Genomic DNA, 16,707 nt, shown 5'->3' on the forward strand with positions numbered 1-16,707 from the left:
GACTGCAAATAACTTACGTGTTGTTTGTCTGAGACACCGCAAAATAGTCCCACACCGACGACCTGTTTTTTTCACCGACAAGATTGAAAAAAAAACTTTATTGGCCGTCAAATAGTTACAGTACTACGCCACAAGACGTGACAAGGCTAAAAATAAACTTGGTTTTGGATTTACACGCGTCGGCAACGCGGATTAAATGTCTTTTGCGGAGCCGATCGATGACATCATTGACATTATGACATGAAAGCCGATCAGCATAAAATGCTAATTATCGGCCGATACCGATCAAACCGATCAGATCGGTGTAAAGTCTATTAAAAACATGTTAACAACCATTTCATGCAAAGTTTGGACAATTAATCAGTGATTCGCACCATTTTGAGAATCAACTTGAAGAGCCAAGACAGACTGGGCAGGTAGGGCTGTTTGCGTGCCTCAATTAGGTGCTGCTTTTTTGGTTAGCAACAGTGGTCAAATAGGCTCAGCAGTCCCTGTGAGAACATATTACATGTTTTGGGGAGTAATTTGTGTAAGTCTGTGTCTTGATTTGGAAAATGGAGGCTTTTATGTAAGTGAGGCATTTATTTTCCTCAAATGGATGAACTGGGACAAGTCGTCTTTTAGGGAAGGCCACTGTCTGTGGAAATATGGTAGTAAGTCGTTTTTTGCACTATCCTGCAAACAAAAGGGCGACCTCTCAGTCGCCATAAACAAAAATGTTCTTTTCCCTATCAATTTAAGGGTTCCCAGTCCAACTTGAACGAGCGCACCGTGGCCTGGGTGTCCAACATGCCGCATCTCTCCGCTGACATAGAGAGCCTGCGGCCTGACCGCGAGGGCCAGTTGAAGGAGTACTCCAAGAGCATGGACGAATCCCGCCTGGAGAGGGTTAGCACCACAGATTTACTGTAGTACAGTATACATACATACCAGAGGTGGCAAAAGTACACATACTTGAGTTCAAAAACTTTGGTAAAAGTGGAAGTAATGTTAAATAAAAGTACAAAAGTACAGGATTGAAAATGCGCAAATGTACTCCATGGTGTACACCACTTCTCTCACCAAAAGTTAGCTTAGTTTAGCTGAAGACAAAAAATTGTCCATCGGTTTGAATATCAGCGTGAATGGTCTTTAGGTACCCTGCAATTGGCAGTCCAGGGTGTACCCGGCTTTTCTTGTCAAAGGTCAGCTTAGGTTAACTAAAGTCAGCATAGCTTAATGAAGACCTTAAATTTTCCATAGTTGTGAACGACTACGAACTGTTTGTCGAAATGTGCCACATCACTCTGAAAGGCATCCTCGCTTGCAGGTGAGGGAGTACGAGGAGGAGATCTACTCACTAAAGGAGCGCCTGAAGATGTCCCATCGCAAGCTGGAGGAATACGAGCAGAGGCTGGTGTCACAGGAGCAGCAGACCAGCAAGATACTGCAGCAGTACCAGTGCCGCCTGGAGGACAGCGAGCGGCGTCTCAAGCAGCAGCAAGTCGAGAAGGACTCACAAATCAAAGGCATCATCAACAGGTGATGCTTCGCCGAACGTCCGCGGCCCCCTTTTCATCAATAATACATTATTATTTGTATTAACCCAGCGTTAAACCTGACATACATATTTTGAGAGAGGTATCATAAAAAAGTCCATATCTGGACAACCAAAAAAACATGATGGGCCAGATAAACCGTGAAAAAGGGACTACTACTGTACTAACACAATGAGACAAGTGTCCAAATTGTGGCCCCAGGGCCATTTGTGGTGTATTTTTTATTGGCCTGTCGAATATTCTAATAATAATAACAAAAACAAATGGCCCAACTCAGAAGGTTATGAGACAAAATGATCCTGTTGAAACACATCACACTATTACCACAATATCACTCCTTGTATTTTTCAAAATGTAAACAATAATTTTATTGAAAATTTGTCACACCATTTTTTTTATTTGAAAATGTAAGCTATTTGAATATTCATTCGTATGATTATTAGGAAACAAAATAGCTTTAACTGCTTAGCAAATGTTAACATACAGTGTATGGGAATGGTTTTAGCATGTTTCCTAAACACAAGGTGACGTGGCCTCCTCTTCCTTCCATTTTTCTGCATGTGGCCCACAGTGGAAAAGGTTTGGACAATGTTCTAACACAAAGAAACCATAACGCTTGATAAATTTCAAAGTAATAAGAGAAGTAGTTTAGTGTTATTTTCAACATTCATGTCATTACAGTGACAAAGGATTAGTTAACCAGTTAGGCTATCCATCCATCCATCCATCCATCCATTTTCGGAGCCGCTTCTCCTCACTAGGGTCGCGGGCGTGCTGGAGCCTATCCCAGCTATCATCGGGCAGGAGGCGGGGTACACCCTGAACTGGTTGCCAACCAATCGCAAGGCACATACAAACAAACAACCATTCGCACTCACATTCACACCTACGGGCAATTTAGATTTGTCAATTAACCTACCACGTACCACCATGCCGCCGCCAGTTAGGCTAGCTTAGCTGAAAACAGCATACTCAAACATATTTTTGGGGAAACTTGCACGTTTACTACATTTCAGTGAGAAACAGCCACAGCTAGTTAGCCAGTTAGCCTAGCTTTGTGTAAAGTAGCCTATAAAATCGCAATTTGGAACTTCAGTAAGAAAGAGCCAAGGCTAGTTTGCTAATTAACCTATCTTAGCATAAATCAGCATACTAAAACAATTTGGGGACATTTCAGTGAGAAAGAGCCTTTACTATCTTGCCAGTTAACATAGTTTTGCATGAAGCAGCCTACTAAAATATAATTATTGGACATTTCAGTGAGAATGTCCCATGCTTAACATAAAGCAGCTTACTGAAACATAATTTTGCAAAATTGTGAACAGTGAATCCCAGACCGAAGCCCAAACCGAAATAAAAACTCTCCATATAAACACCTCAATCGGAATAAACAGGCTGAATCCGAATGAAATTTCATTCATGTGTACACCAGACCGGACTAGATCACGTCACATGTAAACAGTTGACCAGAGATCTTGAATTGGAATGATTTCAATCAGAATGACAAAAAAGTCTGCACGTAAATCCGGCTAGTGAGAAAGAACGACAGCTAGTTTGCAGAGCAGCGTACTAAACCGTTATTAAAGCCACAATGATGAACATTATTTTTGACATTTTTTGCATGAGCTCATCAGTTTGTGTGGTTGCACAGTATGTAATAGAAGATGGCAAGTATACATTACCTCCATACACCAGATTGCTAAGTGGATGGTAGCAAACAAACCCAGTATGCCAAGACATTAATATGATAATAATAATAATAATAGTTATTTATATAGCATGATCATATGGCTGCACGTAGCTCTTCTATTTTTGTCAAGCGTTATGTTTGTTTCTATTTCCCTGTTGTCAGACTCATGGCTGTGGAAGATGAGCTGAGAGGGGGCGCCATTCCTGATATTAAGCCTCGAATCCTCACAGACCAGGTTAGTGCCTGAGTCTTCATACAGTATATGATTTTTTATTTTTTTTGTTAATCATCGCCACTCACTCAAAATGTCCTTAAAACATCATTCTCCATTTACTAGTCAGTGCAGGACCAAGCTTTGAGGCTCTTATACACATATACCAACTTGTTGTCATCTATACCAAATTACATCCTCAGTGGCAATCAAGAGCTGGACTCAGTCCAGGGGTTGGGCTTGGTGGGGTGTCTTTGCGAAGGAATGTGACGCCCCCAACACTCAAACGGAATATTACGGACTGCAATTTCAGGGTTTTTTTGGAGCACGGTGTAACTCACCAGAATACGGCGAGTGTTGTGGCGCCCACTTGGGCTGCAACGCATCTTCTAGCTCAAATCAGTTATGAGTGTTGACAAATGATATTTACTCAGTATTTGCTTGTGCACTGTTTTCAATTGAGGAAGCAAAAGCAGTACTTCAACATTTTGGCCTTACAGTAGAACCTCAAAGGACACAATCACAAGACCTTTTGCTTATCCAATCCCAGATCAGCACTGGACAGGCCCCAGAGGTCCTTTCCTTGAATTTTATGTAAAATGCTTTGCATTATGCTACTGATGAGAGGCCTTAACCAGCAAAGTTAACAAGGCTAGCTCTTGTTTGCATAGGCCTATTGCTTTTCAAATGAACTAGAAAATTAACCAACAAGCTAATGACCTAACTACAGGGGAACCTCGATTCAATGGACTAATAGGGGTTAGGGGTCATCCGTTAGAGCTGTTTGTCTGTTAATTTGGAGCACTTTTTTTGTGGTATGCTGTTGTGCGCTCCTTAACCAAAATGCTCAAATTTAGCTACTTACCTGAGGCCTAGTTACTATTTGTGGATATGGCTAAGCTAATGAGACTGCCGACGTTCTCCTGGTTGCATAGTTTGTATAATCCTATTGCTCTTTGAATGAACTAGCTAATAAACTATCAAACTAGCTAGCTAACTAACAAACAAACTCTGAGAATTGCTATGTGGCCATCCACAATCACCCAAAAATCAACATCAAGCAATATAAGCAATAAATTAGTTATACATAAAAGCATACCATTATTTATACTGTATATGTACATATATAAAAAACAGTATGCTTTTGTGGTACGCTAATGAGGCTAGCTAGGTGCACTTGGTTACATTGTTTGTTGTGCTGTATAGGCCTGTTGGTTTTTCGGGTATTCGACTCAATTGTATAATTGTATAATTTTCTCCACGTGTTGATTTATTGCTCTAAACACCACAGTAATCACCAGCCTCAATTTCATCCATTTTCCTTTCTCCGCTGCAGTCTATCAGCCAGGGCTACGGGGGCCTCCCAGGATCCTGACTGCCACTACGAAAGCGACCAGGATCCGTGATGGTCATCCAAGTGTGAGCGCAAAACCGCCCCTCTCCACTTGAAAATCTGCTTGCCAGTCAAGTAGGACCACACACACCCAGGCTCCTTGTCGCTACCAAAACTTTTCAAAGAACTTTTGACAATCACTTCACAGCGGAGACCAGTTTGTACAAAGAATCAGACTTGAGCCAACATTCCGAGTTTCTTGAGCTAAACCTACGTGGGAGATGAAGATTTGAGGGATTTTTCCTGTTTACAAAGCAGCATTTGAAATTCTAGAGGGAGAAAAAAGCAGGAATAGGTGGGGAGTAAACTACTCACAAAAATGTGTTGGTTTTCGGGTGTAATTTTAGGATTTCAGGATGAACCTAAAGTTTTGAATGTCCAACCGTTCAATGTTTCTGTACTTTTTGTGCAACTTGCTGTTCTCTAACAAGGAGTTGTTCTCAGAGGGAAGTGAGCACGAAGCTTAAGCGTGTCAGTGTCATCAGCAGGTTGCAACAGAGATGCAGAACGACTGGAAGTCTCACAGAAAGGCATAAAAGTCGACATCCTGGGAAACTTACATGCATGGATCAAACACCTGCTGTGCATTTTGTCTTTCAGCTCCTTGCAAAAAAGTACTGAAACATTGAACACATGGACATGTGCATTCACAAGTTTAGAGGAGGTAAATTAAAGTCTACCTGTAAAGGTTAAAGTGCATTTTAGGTTCATCCTGAAATTTCACCTGAAATTCCAATACCCCTTACTTTTTGTGGGTAGTGTATGATCATTGGTGGTTTGGATTTTGTTTTACATCCTTTTATTGAACATCATCTATTGCTAGCCTTTCACTTTTTCTGTTGAGCTGGAATGATGGCAAGCCACTTAAACACAGAACCTCACGATCAAATAATTAAGCGAGACTTGTCGGACTGCGATTATGTGTATCATTCATTCTTTCCATTTTCAATTGACTTGTGGGTTGTCTTTGCATTTTATAATTTTTAATTTACAGTAATTCTAAAATTAAAATATAAAGAATCTGGTAATATTTTGTTTTTTGTTTTTAATTTAATTGTTTTTAATCACTTTAAAAAATAGTTTGATTGCTAATTGAAAGAGAGAATGATACACTGATTAGCACGTAAAATTTCCATTCTGGCTCCGTTGCAGCTCTGATACCACCTCAGAAGGTGGAAAATTGCGGGGTGGACTTCTCCCCGTCACCACTACGTGTCGGTGCTGTTTATACTGAACAATAAAAAAGGAGGAGAAATGCCAGCTATTGCAGGCTGTGTGTCTAATATCCCAAAACGCCAAAGGACATAGAATACATGTAAATATTACAAATATATAAACCTGACCTGAAGGATACGGTAAATTATTAGTTCAGAATAGCACTTAACAACTGTAGGTTGTGCAAATATTATATATTTTTTAATTAAATAATATACCTGGATGGCAGTCCTGCCTTTTAAGTGACTTTTAGTGTAGTATTTCCTCATACGCCGTGCCCCAATTACGGTATTGTGTCAACCACTTAAGAAAATAAACACCTCTCCTCAAATTATCCATCTATCTATCCATCCATCGTCTGTTCCGCTTACAAAAAAAAAATGTTTTGTCAGTTTAATTATTTCAGTTGTTCACACACATCTACAGAGCCCTTTTGAAGTCTATTGCTAACCAAAACAGCAGCACATACTAAACAGACTCTCAGTGTTCCTACATCACCCGCATGTTCGAAATGAGTGCGAAAGATGATCTTGCGTCCTTAGCAATCCAGTATTCGCTCCAAAATTAACATTAAAACAGACTTTACAACATAAGTCTGTTTTAATGTTAATTTTTCCATAATAGTCATTTTTGTTTTCTTTTAAATGCCACCTTTCACACTTGACTTGAATTGCAATATACTGCTGACAATGTTTGACATGACCAAAAAATGCAATTGCACAAATAATGGCCTCCCCCCAATTCAGGGTACGTTCAGGTTTAGATTTATTTATACACAAATATAAATAATAAAATTGGTATTTATCATTAAAAAAATTTTTTACATACTTTACACACACATTTTAACTTTTTTTCTTTTAATTTTTTTTACATAAATCAATGTGCCCCGTGAGCACTAAGGTTTGCCCACCCCCTGCTGTAGACTATTAACTTTATTTCTTTATTTTTTGCAAAACATTGCCACATGGGTTTGAAAAGTGCTCTGTAAAATCTATTATATAGCAAGCTGTCAGTTCACTGACTCATCTGTTTGTGAGGCATCGATGTGCATGCGCTTTTTAAAACGCGAGGCTGAGTAAGCTACATATTATTAATATTATGATGATGTACAATTGCAAAAGGACATTTTCTCACATTTCCTGACTTTTCGGCATTATACACCGTGAAAGTGGGAACGGTGGAGCCAACTAAATGGATGCAGGGTAACAGGAAATACAGCAACAACGCCAATTGGAGAACAGGTGTAACATTTGTATATTTAAGCGTCTCTTTTGTAGTCGGGTAATTAATTAATACTGTGTTGTACCTATGAGTCATTTCTATTACAAAGTTCCTGAATTGCTCTTTTAACCTCTTGCCTTTAAAAATGTTTTCTTTTGAGATGAATAGCAACTATACAAAGGTTTTTATGTTTGTTACCAGAAAGGTATAACATTAGTGTTAAAATGCACAGATAATACTACTATAAAGACATTTTTTGAATTACTTAGTTCGATGTAGGCCTGGCTCCTAAACTGCCAAGTGTATTATATATTCTTATATGTATTCTAATAATCAAAGGCCGTCAGGGCATGGACTTGTTGTAAAGAGATTCTCTACTGTACATTATTATGATTGTTATGATGAACTCTTCAGTCTATAGATATATACTCCACAGAGAGTGCAATGAAGGCACCAGGCCAGAGTCAAGATATTCATACAATAATGGTTTTCTTTTGAAATACAGGTATGTGTTTATTTATTTTGTTATTTGGCCTGCATTATGGTTTTAATGTTTTCATAATCTCATGAAAAAAAAAAAAATCCTATTGAGAGAAGAAAAATAAGACGGTGAATTATTGGACCTGAAGAACTTTTTTCACAAATAAATTTTTTACAAAATACTAATTTAATTTTAAAATATTTTTTATTAACGTTTTACTTTTATTTAAATATTTAAGTTGTAATTTTAACTTTTTAAATTTTACTTTTATTCAGTTTTTTAAAATTTAGTTTTGGTTTTTAAATTTTACTTTGATTTATTTTACTTGTAGTTTTATTTTTTAATGTACTTTTTTTTTTTTTTACATTTCAGGTTTATTCATATTTTTTCATTTGACTTTTTTTATTTCTTCTTTTGAACTTGTACTACGTCAAGTCACGTTTGTTTGCATGACAAAACAGGATACATGTTTTTTTAAATCGTCTCTCACATATTTAATAATGTATGAGTTATGATTTAAAGTAGTTTTGTGTGTATCCCAATGCATTTTGGTATGGAAGCCGTTTGAACATTTATTTACTTTAGCTTTGATTTCCAGTTTAAGGTCCATGTACTAGTACGCTCGTTTTCCTCACTAGTAAAACAATTCAGCGCACTAGCAGAACAACTGTCTTTCAACAACAACAACAAAAAAGCTGCAATACAAGCTACCCATTATTTTCTTGCTCCTGTTTTCCTTTTTGGTATTCTAGTGAAGTGCCATTACCATGATTAGCATAATTGCGTGTTTACAAGTTTTTGGTCAGGCTCTCAGGTGTTTTACTCAGAACACAAGAGATAAACTTTAATTTCTCGTGAAGTATATATTGGAAGGTAAAATCTTATATGAATGATTAAATTAGCATTTTGTGTTTTAGTATGTTGAATATTATATGAAAGAATAATAGGTTATTTTGGTTGAACATGACAAATTATCTGGAATACAAATACAAAAAAATATTTATGAGCCTTTTGGGCAACTCACCTCATCAATGACATGAAATATCTTGTATATTTTGAATGATAATCAACAAGTGCGACATATTTATATATCTCAAAAAATGGATGTATAGAGTATTTATTTCTCGGCAGCTATTTATTCTGCACAATTGACTTACTGTGCCACAAATGATCTAAATCATTGATTTATTTGTGGGGGGAATGTAACATGTTCACTGACTTGACATTTGCTTTGAAACAAGCCATGCCCCCATTGATAAAAGCCATATCCTCACCCTGATGTTGTATGGTGGATGTTCGATGTAGGAACATGTATTTATTTTTATTTTATTAAAGTTAATAACGGTAATTATGGTAGGTACGATTGCGCTTGTAATTATGATAATCGCTGTATGTGGATTGATATAATTTGTTATAATGTCTGAAACCTAAAGGAATGTATTCATTTTTCAAGGTGATTTTTTTTTCCGCCCCCTGAGTGATTTAAATAAAGTAATTCATTGAAAGATGTAAAGATTTGTTTGGCACTTTCCTGTTACCTCTTTAGGCATCGTCAAAAGGTGAGTAGTTTTACTTTATTCTATTTGTATTGATCTTTATTTATATATACAGTGTAGGATTAAAAGATGGACGAAAAAAGGAACAACACCACCACCATGTGGCTCGTTCGAAGCACATTTTTAATATTATACATTCTCATTATACATACTGTTTAATGCTGTTTTTTTTTAATTATACCTATATAATATCATGATGTGGAAGTATGACATGTAATCTAATAAAGTATCTGTCTGTCTAAATTTGATGTTTAACTGCATAATGTATAATATACATCAATGCAAGGCAGCATTTTGATCATCCTTCTCAAAGTCACCATTGTGTGCATAACATAATTACACCAGAGAAGTAAATTACTTTAAAATCAGTATGTTTTCTCTGAAGCGCAAAATACAGTCAAAGTGAATATCGAGAATTTTTTTTATTATTATTATTCATTAAATGTAGTGCCAACAAATTGAAAATCACATTTTCAGAACATTTTTACAGTTCAATGTAGGATTTCCCAAATGGTGGGTTGAGGCACAAAATGGGTTGCAGGTAAAGTCTGGGGGGTCTTGGAGTAAAATGCTCTGATGTACAGTATACTGTATGTCAAGAAACCCTGCTGATAACTTGAATATTAATAGGTGCAAAAAACAGAAGAGGCATAGATGGGACATCGTAATACAACCCCAATTCCAATGAAGTTGGGACGTTGTGTTAAACATAAATAAAAACAGAATACAATGATTTGCTAATCATGTTCAACCTATATTGAATTGAATACACTACAAAGACAAGATATTTAATCTTCAAACTGATAAGTGTATGTACTTATTATACAGTAGTTTTTACCTGTCTGGGCTATTACAGTGGAACCTCCGATGTCAGCCCTCCTCACATAATCAAAGGATCAACTTTTAACACTTGCTGGCTTTTTGTGACACTTTTTTCCTGATAGAAGGATGTGAGAAAAGTTTGGCTCACAGTTTTGTTTTGTCCTCTATACGGGCAGAAGGCACCGCTACCCCACGCGGCGAAGAAAAGGTGGCGAGAGATGGCAATTTTGACATTTTCGTAGTCACATTTGAACATTTCATCCATTTGTTGCACAACCTTTTCCTATAGGCAGAGTAACCCCCCCCAAATAAAACAAAAAAACACTGACGTACACCAGTCTCACTCACAAATGTCTTTTTCGTGTTAGTTTGGGGCAGAGGGCTCTGCTGCCCCACACAGCAGAGAAAGGACGGGTAGAGATGCCAATTTTCCTCTCTGTTGGTTTGATAGGCCTGTCATCCCAAAATGCTTTTTGTGAACAAAGAATTCTAATTTGGAATGTCTATGACCGTTGTCATACGTTTGACAAGAAGTAACAATGAGCAAAGATGTAGTTGGTACGTTAGCTTCTCTTGCGAGCTCGCTTGCTGTTTGAAATGGATCCATCCGCTTATCCTCATTGAAGTCGTGATTGAGTTGGAGCCATTTCCTGGATTTGAACCCAGAACCTCACAACTGCAATGTCTCCAATATAATTCATCTCAGTGGGGAAATTCTAATATGAGCATATACATTAGCTTCCCGTGCTAGCCACTAGCCATTTTCCAGACGGCTTGTTGTCGTTGTCATCCCCATTTCCTTGATTCAAGCAAAGAAACTCAGGACCGCAACACCGACATGCTAACCACTAACACGCTGTGCTACCTGTTTGGACTGGATACCAAATAGAATCGATCTCAATAGAGAAATTCTTGAATTCTGACTTTGATTTAGAAGGAGGAGGATGAAGTAAAGATGTAGACCACTACGTTGCTTCTTGTGCTGGCTTGCTTGTCACTTGCAATCAACAGGAAGAGTTTTATGTTTGGAATGGATCCATTCGCTTACCCTGATTTGGATTGTGGATAAGTTGAAGCTATTTCCTGGATTCGAACCCCAGAACTCTGTCTGTGCTAGCCTGTGCTGCCTGTTTGGATTGGATGCCTAATAAAATTGATCTTAATGAGGAAATTCTGAAATTCTGATGAAAGTTAACCAAATCGGAGAATGATCGCCATCACGGGCCAGATTGTGGTTGACCATGGAGTTTCCACTTTAAAGTAATTGTGTACCTAGGTGGAGACCACTGTTGGGAGTGTTGCCAATTAAGTCTTATTGGCTTGTCTGACTAGGCATGTTGCTAAGGGGGATAACCAACTGGCTCTCATTGGAGTTGACGACGTAGGACATCTTGTTCATGACACCCAAACTCAACCCGAAGAAGACGTACAGGGTCGCTCGGTACTCTGTAGTGAATTTGAATGCAGAGCCTCAAAACTGTGAGGCAGACGTCCTAACCACGACTCCACATGCCGCCAATTCAGATTGGATTCCAGATATAATTGATTTCATAGGGAAATTCTATTTTGAACATGACAGGACTGTGCGTGGTTGAATTTGAAGGTTCCACTTTAGTCGTAAGGTTGAATTGTATCTCTATAAAGTGGAGACCACTGTTGGTAATGTTGACAGGGGTGCGTATGACCTCGAGTCTGATTGGCTTGTCTGACTGGGCATGTTGCTCAGGGGGATGGCCAGCTGGTCCGCTTGTTCCGAGCCCTCGTCAGTGTTGACGGCGTAAGGCATCTTGGACATGATGGCCAGGCTTAACTTGAAGAAGACATTGTGCAGGGCCGTTCGGTACTCCTTGCGCACCAGGCAGTAGATGACCGGGTTGAAGCAGCTACTGGTGAAGGCCAGGCAGTTAGCCAACGGGAAGAAGTAGGTCTGTGCGCCATAGAAGGAGGGGCTGATGTCAACTATGTCCAGTTGGATCATGACGCTCCAGAGCGTGAGGATGTTGTATGGGAACCAGCAGACGCAGAAGGACAACACCACCACTGCCACAGACTTGGAGATGTCAGCCTTCCGCCGGGAGTTGCCGCCCTTCAGCTTGTGGCGGCAGAGGAAGCGGAGCAAGAGCAGGTACGACAGGATAATGGTGGCGTACGGGAGCAGGAATCCAAGAACCACGCGCAGGAGCTGGTTTATCCCCAGCCAGGCGGTGCCGTCCGGGAACCGGAGCAGGCATGCTGTATCATTACCGCTTCCCACGCGGCGCAAGTCGCCGAACAGGGCCCGGGGCGTCGCAGCCACCAGGGCCGCCGCCCATATGATGGCCGTGACCACTGGGGAGGTGCAAGGCCGGCCGCACGGTGACGCCCTGGGCTTAAGCGCGGTGGCCACAAAGCAGTAGCGCGTCAAGCTCATGGCGGTCAGGAAGAAGCAGCTGGCGAACACATTGAGGCCAGTGAGCAGCGATACGGCTTTGCACATGGCCAAGCCGAAGGGCCAGTTGTAGTCCAGCGCAATGTCCATCGCCCAGAAGGGCAACGCTAAGGAGAACAGGAGGTGCGCCAGAGCCAGGTTGAAGACGAAGAAATTGATGGTGCCGGTGGTGATGGTGCGCGTGGAGTAGAGCAGGAACAACACCAGAAGGTTGCCCACTACGCCGGCTGTGGCCACTGCAAAGTATACCACCGAGATGATGATTCGCAACCATGGCGACCCGTCCCCCGCCAGCTCCAGGCCTCCCGTGTAAGAGCTGATGTTATGCAGCAGCAGATGCGAGGAGTTGCACGATAGATCCATGCCACAGCCGTTCAGGAAGTTTTGGAAAAGCTCCATTCGCTTGTGCTCGCTGTTGGGCAAGATCCAGGTTACCGATGCAGGGCGGCCGCCTGCAAGATGATGACAGTCGTCAGTTGCTGCGTGGAAGGAAAGAGGAAATCATTAAGGTGTAATAGGCGCAGAGCTTTCATGAGCAAATAAGTGGATTAGTCTTGTCAGATAAACAAATTACACCCAAGTGTCAGCCACAGAGTTTGCCAATCCGATTTAATCTCAAGAAGACAATTTTTCTCATCGTATGAGTTAATTGACAACCGCAAGACATTTGGAAATGTTCACATCATAATCATATTTAATAGCAATTTAGCTTAGGTTATGCATTTGAAAAGCATGTCGCATCCTCACTAAAGTAGATGCTAACGTTGCAGTCTTCATTCAAATGGGCTCAAATGCAGGACATCAGTCAAAAAGGATCCAAAAGCGTTGGCAATACCAGCTTCAGCTGGGAACATAAGAAGTAAAAAACTGACCTACATACAACCAAAAACCGTGCTGAACATTAACAGAATCCCCACCCATTTTCCGTACCGCTTGCCCGTATCGTGGACGTGCTGGAGCCTATCTCAGCTGACTCTGGGCGAGAGGCGGGGTACACCCTGGACTGGTCGGCACACACATTCACACCTACGGACAATTGAGAGTCTCCGAGGTAGGCGCCAGCACGCCCGCGACCCCAGTGAGGATAAGCGGTTCAGAAAATGGATGGATAGATTGGGACAGACCCTTGCGGCAGTTGGCAAATATGCAAGTAATTGACATCCCCCCATAAGGTTTGTAATTGCCTATAGATGCCACAAGATGGTGGCAAAACACTACCTTTCTATTAGACAGGGCAAGGGCCTGACTATATGAAGCTCCTCTCCTCACTTCAACATAGTTCCTTGGCACCATGATTCCACAAGATGGTGCCAAAGCGATACTTTTATATTAGATAGGCCTTTGGCCTGAGCACAAAAGCAGCAAATAGCTGAGTGCTTCAATGAATAACAGCACACAGGTCCCCCCGACCCCCAACTCTTCAAAGCGGTGAATTGCAAACAGTAGCACTGCATATTTTATTCAATATATTATGTTAGCTTTATCTTATCTTAAAAGATACCCAACATGGATTTGAAAGACACGGGTTTTCCTATTCACATCCTACTACATATGCATAGCTTGTAGCTAGTAACAGCTAGCGCAAGAACCTAACAAAGCAGTTGGCTCAAATACAGGACAGTCAAAATCATTCAAATCAAAGTCCTTTTTTTGTTCTTACAAAAATGTTGGTCAAGAATGGTTTCAGCTAAGAGTCCTAGCAAGGAATAGGAAAACGAAAACAGAAACTTGAAAATGTACCAAAATAAGGCGCTACATTAGCAGAACCAACATTCAAAATCAACTGCAAATGAGAAAAGTTAATCACTGTATTATAAACAAAATAAAACAATACATTATAGTCAATTATTATAGCTTTCTCTGAAAAGAAACCTGCATAATTCTTGAAAGGCTCTTCCTATTCACATCCTCACTAAAATTTACGAAGCTCAGACGCAAACTTAGAAATCTACATTATCACTCAAATGGACATAAATGCTTTACATGAGTCAACAAAGACTCATGTCAAAGCCCTTTGTTCACAAATAGTTGGTCCTAAAGCTTAAGGGCCAGGAACATGACAAGGTAACCCTATAATCTTGACTCAGCCATGCAAGATCTAGAACAAAGTCCAAAATAAAAACCAACAACTGTGCTAAACATGAACAGACTCAGTCATACTAAATCAACTTGGAAAACCAAATAAAACAAAAATAGAGGAAAACTACTCACCCTTTGACATACATGTAACAGAGAAAGAACAGCAAATTGCAGGTATTTGTAGACTGATCATTTTAGCAGTATTGCTATAATTATTTAATCTATTGCCAGACTCTTTCCATTTCCTTTTCTATGGTTAGCATCACACCTTTCTAATTGCCATTACCAGTAACCTAGTAAACTCCAGATTACTTATTGTCAGCATCGTATTCAAGCAGAATAATAAACAATGTTAAATTAAAAACTTGACCAATAATCAAGTATAACAATTTTTACGTGTGTTGAATGGAAAGAAAAGCTCACCAAATGATCCAGATTGTGTTTTCTTCCTCCCCCTCGAAAGTGTTCTCCTGCAGTGCACACCGTGGAACTTATCTCCGAGACGGAGGACGACAAAATGCGATTAGCACTACGTTGACGCTCCACCCATCCTTTTCCTCATTGGAAATGACCCAGTATGACCACTCCGCTCACTATGATGGAAGGGCAATCGTAGATACAGGTGTGTCTCAATAAGTTAAAATATGCTGGGAATTTTTGGGATGTGGGAGGAAACCGGAGTTCCCGGAGAAAACCCACGCAGGCACGGGGAGAACATCCACACAGGTGGAGATTGAACCCCGGTCCTCAGAACTGTGAGGCAGACGCTCTAACCAGTCGGCTACCGTGCCGCTTCGTTCCAACTTGAGTTGCACAATTCTATGCTTTTATTTACATGAAAAATTGACATTTTTTACACAGTTTTGGTAAAATAGCATTATTCCACGTTAGGGATTGATTTACATTACTCCATTAATTAAAAATGTATCACTATTTATAGCAAATTTTAAAGTGTAAAGTTTTAAAGTCCAACCTTTTTAACATTTAATGTTAAATAGACTGCAATTAAAATGGTAATATTCTAATTTCTTGTAGTTCCAAGTTCATTTTTGCAGCTCTGACTTTATTTGCATAAAGTATTCAACCCTTTGTAATATTTAATATAAAATAGGTTGAAAATTAATGATGACATTCTAATTTCTTGTCACTGCAATGTCCTTCAAAGACTTTATTTGCATAAAATGTATTAGTTTTTTTCCACACTTTTGAAACACTTCATAAGTGGTTCAAAATAAAGGGTAATGATCTATGCAATATACTGTAGATCGTCCCTGTCTCAAAACATTAGAAAAATCACTTTATTTGGTTTAATATATGTATTGCAAGGTGGTCTTCAAGCTTTAATGTCCCTTTGCTCTTTCTTCTGAAATGCTGCATTCATGACATTTTTTGAGGGCAAAACAGTGTGTAATGCAAATTAATTATGTATTTTGGGACAATTAAGGGCAATTTCAGTTTTATTCAAAGGCAATCTGTTGTTATTTTCTATTTATACACCAGGGTGAGCTGGGGCGGCCGCAATGAGTCATCGTTACCAATCGTTGATAGTGGAAACATCAGCGGTGAATGACCAAATGCGATTAGGCGGCAATGGGCGGAAGAAGACGACGGTGGGGTGGCCAACTTGATGAATGGCACTTTGTCAAAAAAACAAAACAAAGTCATTGCCATCAAATACAAACTCCAAACCACCATTGAACCACGTGACTTCAGTCCACAAACTGTTTGCATAATTTTCATTCCATTACTATAAAATGTGCACCTGGAAAGTATTCACAGCACTTGACTTTTTACCACATTTGATCTTAGTCTTATTCCAAAAGGAATTAAATTCATTTTTCATCTCAAAATTATACACACGAAAAAACGTGGAAAACTTTTTTTTTTGGGGAGATTTCTGCAAATGGATTAAAAATTAAAAACGATATTAATTTGTAAGCAAACAAAGTAAAACTACTCTCTCTTTTACAGACAAATACTGTGACCTAGAGGCTAAAGTTATTCACAGCATTGAGTTCTTATATTTATTATTTATGTCCTATGGTTATAATCACTCATAATGTAGATCGTGGG

General features: G+C 39.5%; 2 protein-coding genes across 3 annotated transcripts in view; one reads left to right on the forward strand and one right to left on the reverse strand.

Annotated features, from left to right (window-relative positions):
* The window catches only part of LOC133471350 (ras/Rap GTPase-activating protein SynGAP-like), a 36,372-nt gene extending 27,061 nt beyond the window's left edge, over positions 1-9,311 (forward strand). The window contains exons 18-21 of one of the 2 annotated variants that reach the window (XM_061760807.1): positions 742-888; positions 1,310-1,521; positions 3,391-3,463; positions 4,776-9,311. In XM_061760807.1, the coding sequence (XP_061616791.1) occupies positions 742-888; positions 1,310-1,521; positions 3,391-3,463; positions 4,776-4,814 (471 nt within the window). In that variant the 3' untranslated portion in view covers positions 4,815-9,311. The remainder of the gene's footprint in view (positions 1-741; positions 889-1,309; positions 1,522-3,390; positions 3,464-4,775) is intronic. The other variant, XM_061760808.1, reaches the window with a different exon arrangement.
* A 52-nt stretch (positions 9,312-9,363) lies between these two features.
* On the reverse strand, positions 9,364-15,570 carry LOC133471353 (relaxin-3 receptor 1-like). The gene is made up of 2 exons (XM_061760809.1): positions 15,058-15,570; positions 9,364-13,034 (listed from the first exon to the last, which is right to left on the reverse strand). Exon 2 carries the CDS (start codon positions 12,952-12,954, stop codon positions 11,764-11,766), a length of 1,191 nt encoding a protein of 396 aa, XP_061616793.1. The 5' UTR covers positions 12,955-13,034; positions 15,058-15,570; the 3' UTR covers positions 9,364-11,763.
* Positions 15,571-16,707: the final 1,137 nt, after the last annotated feature.

Source organism: Phyllopteryx taeniolatus, chromosome 21, assembly GCF_024500385.1.
Source record: "Phyllopteryx taeniolatus isolate TA_2022b chromosome 21, UOR_Ptae_1.2, whole genome shotgun sequence".
Classification (NCBI taxonomy): Eukaryota; Metazoa; Chordata; class Actinopteri; order Syngnathiformes; family Syngnathidae; genus Phyllopteryx; species Phyllopteryx taeniolatus.

Coding starts and splice junctions, on each gene's coding strand:
- LOC133471353 (XM_061760809.1), bottom strand. CDS start 12,954: ATGGAGCTTTTCCAAAACTTCCTGAACGGCTGTGGCATGGATCTATCG.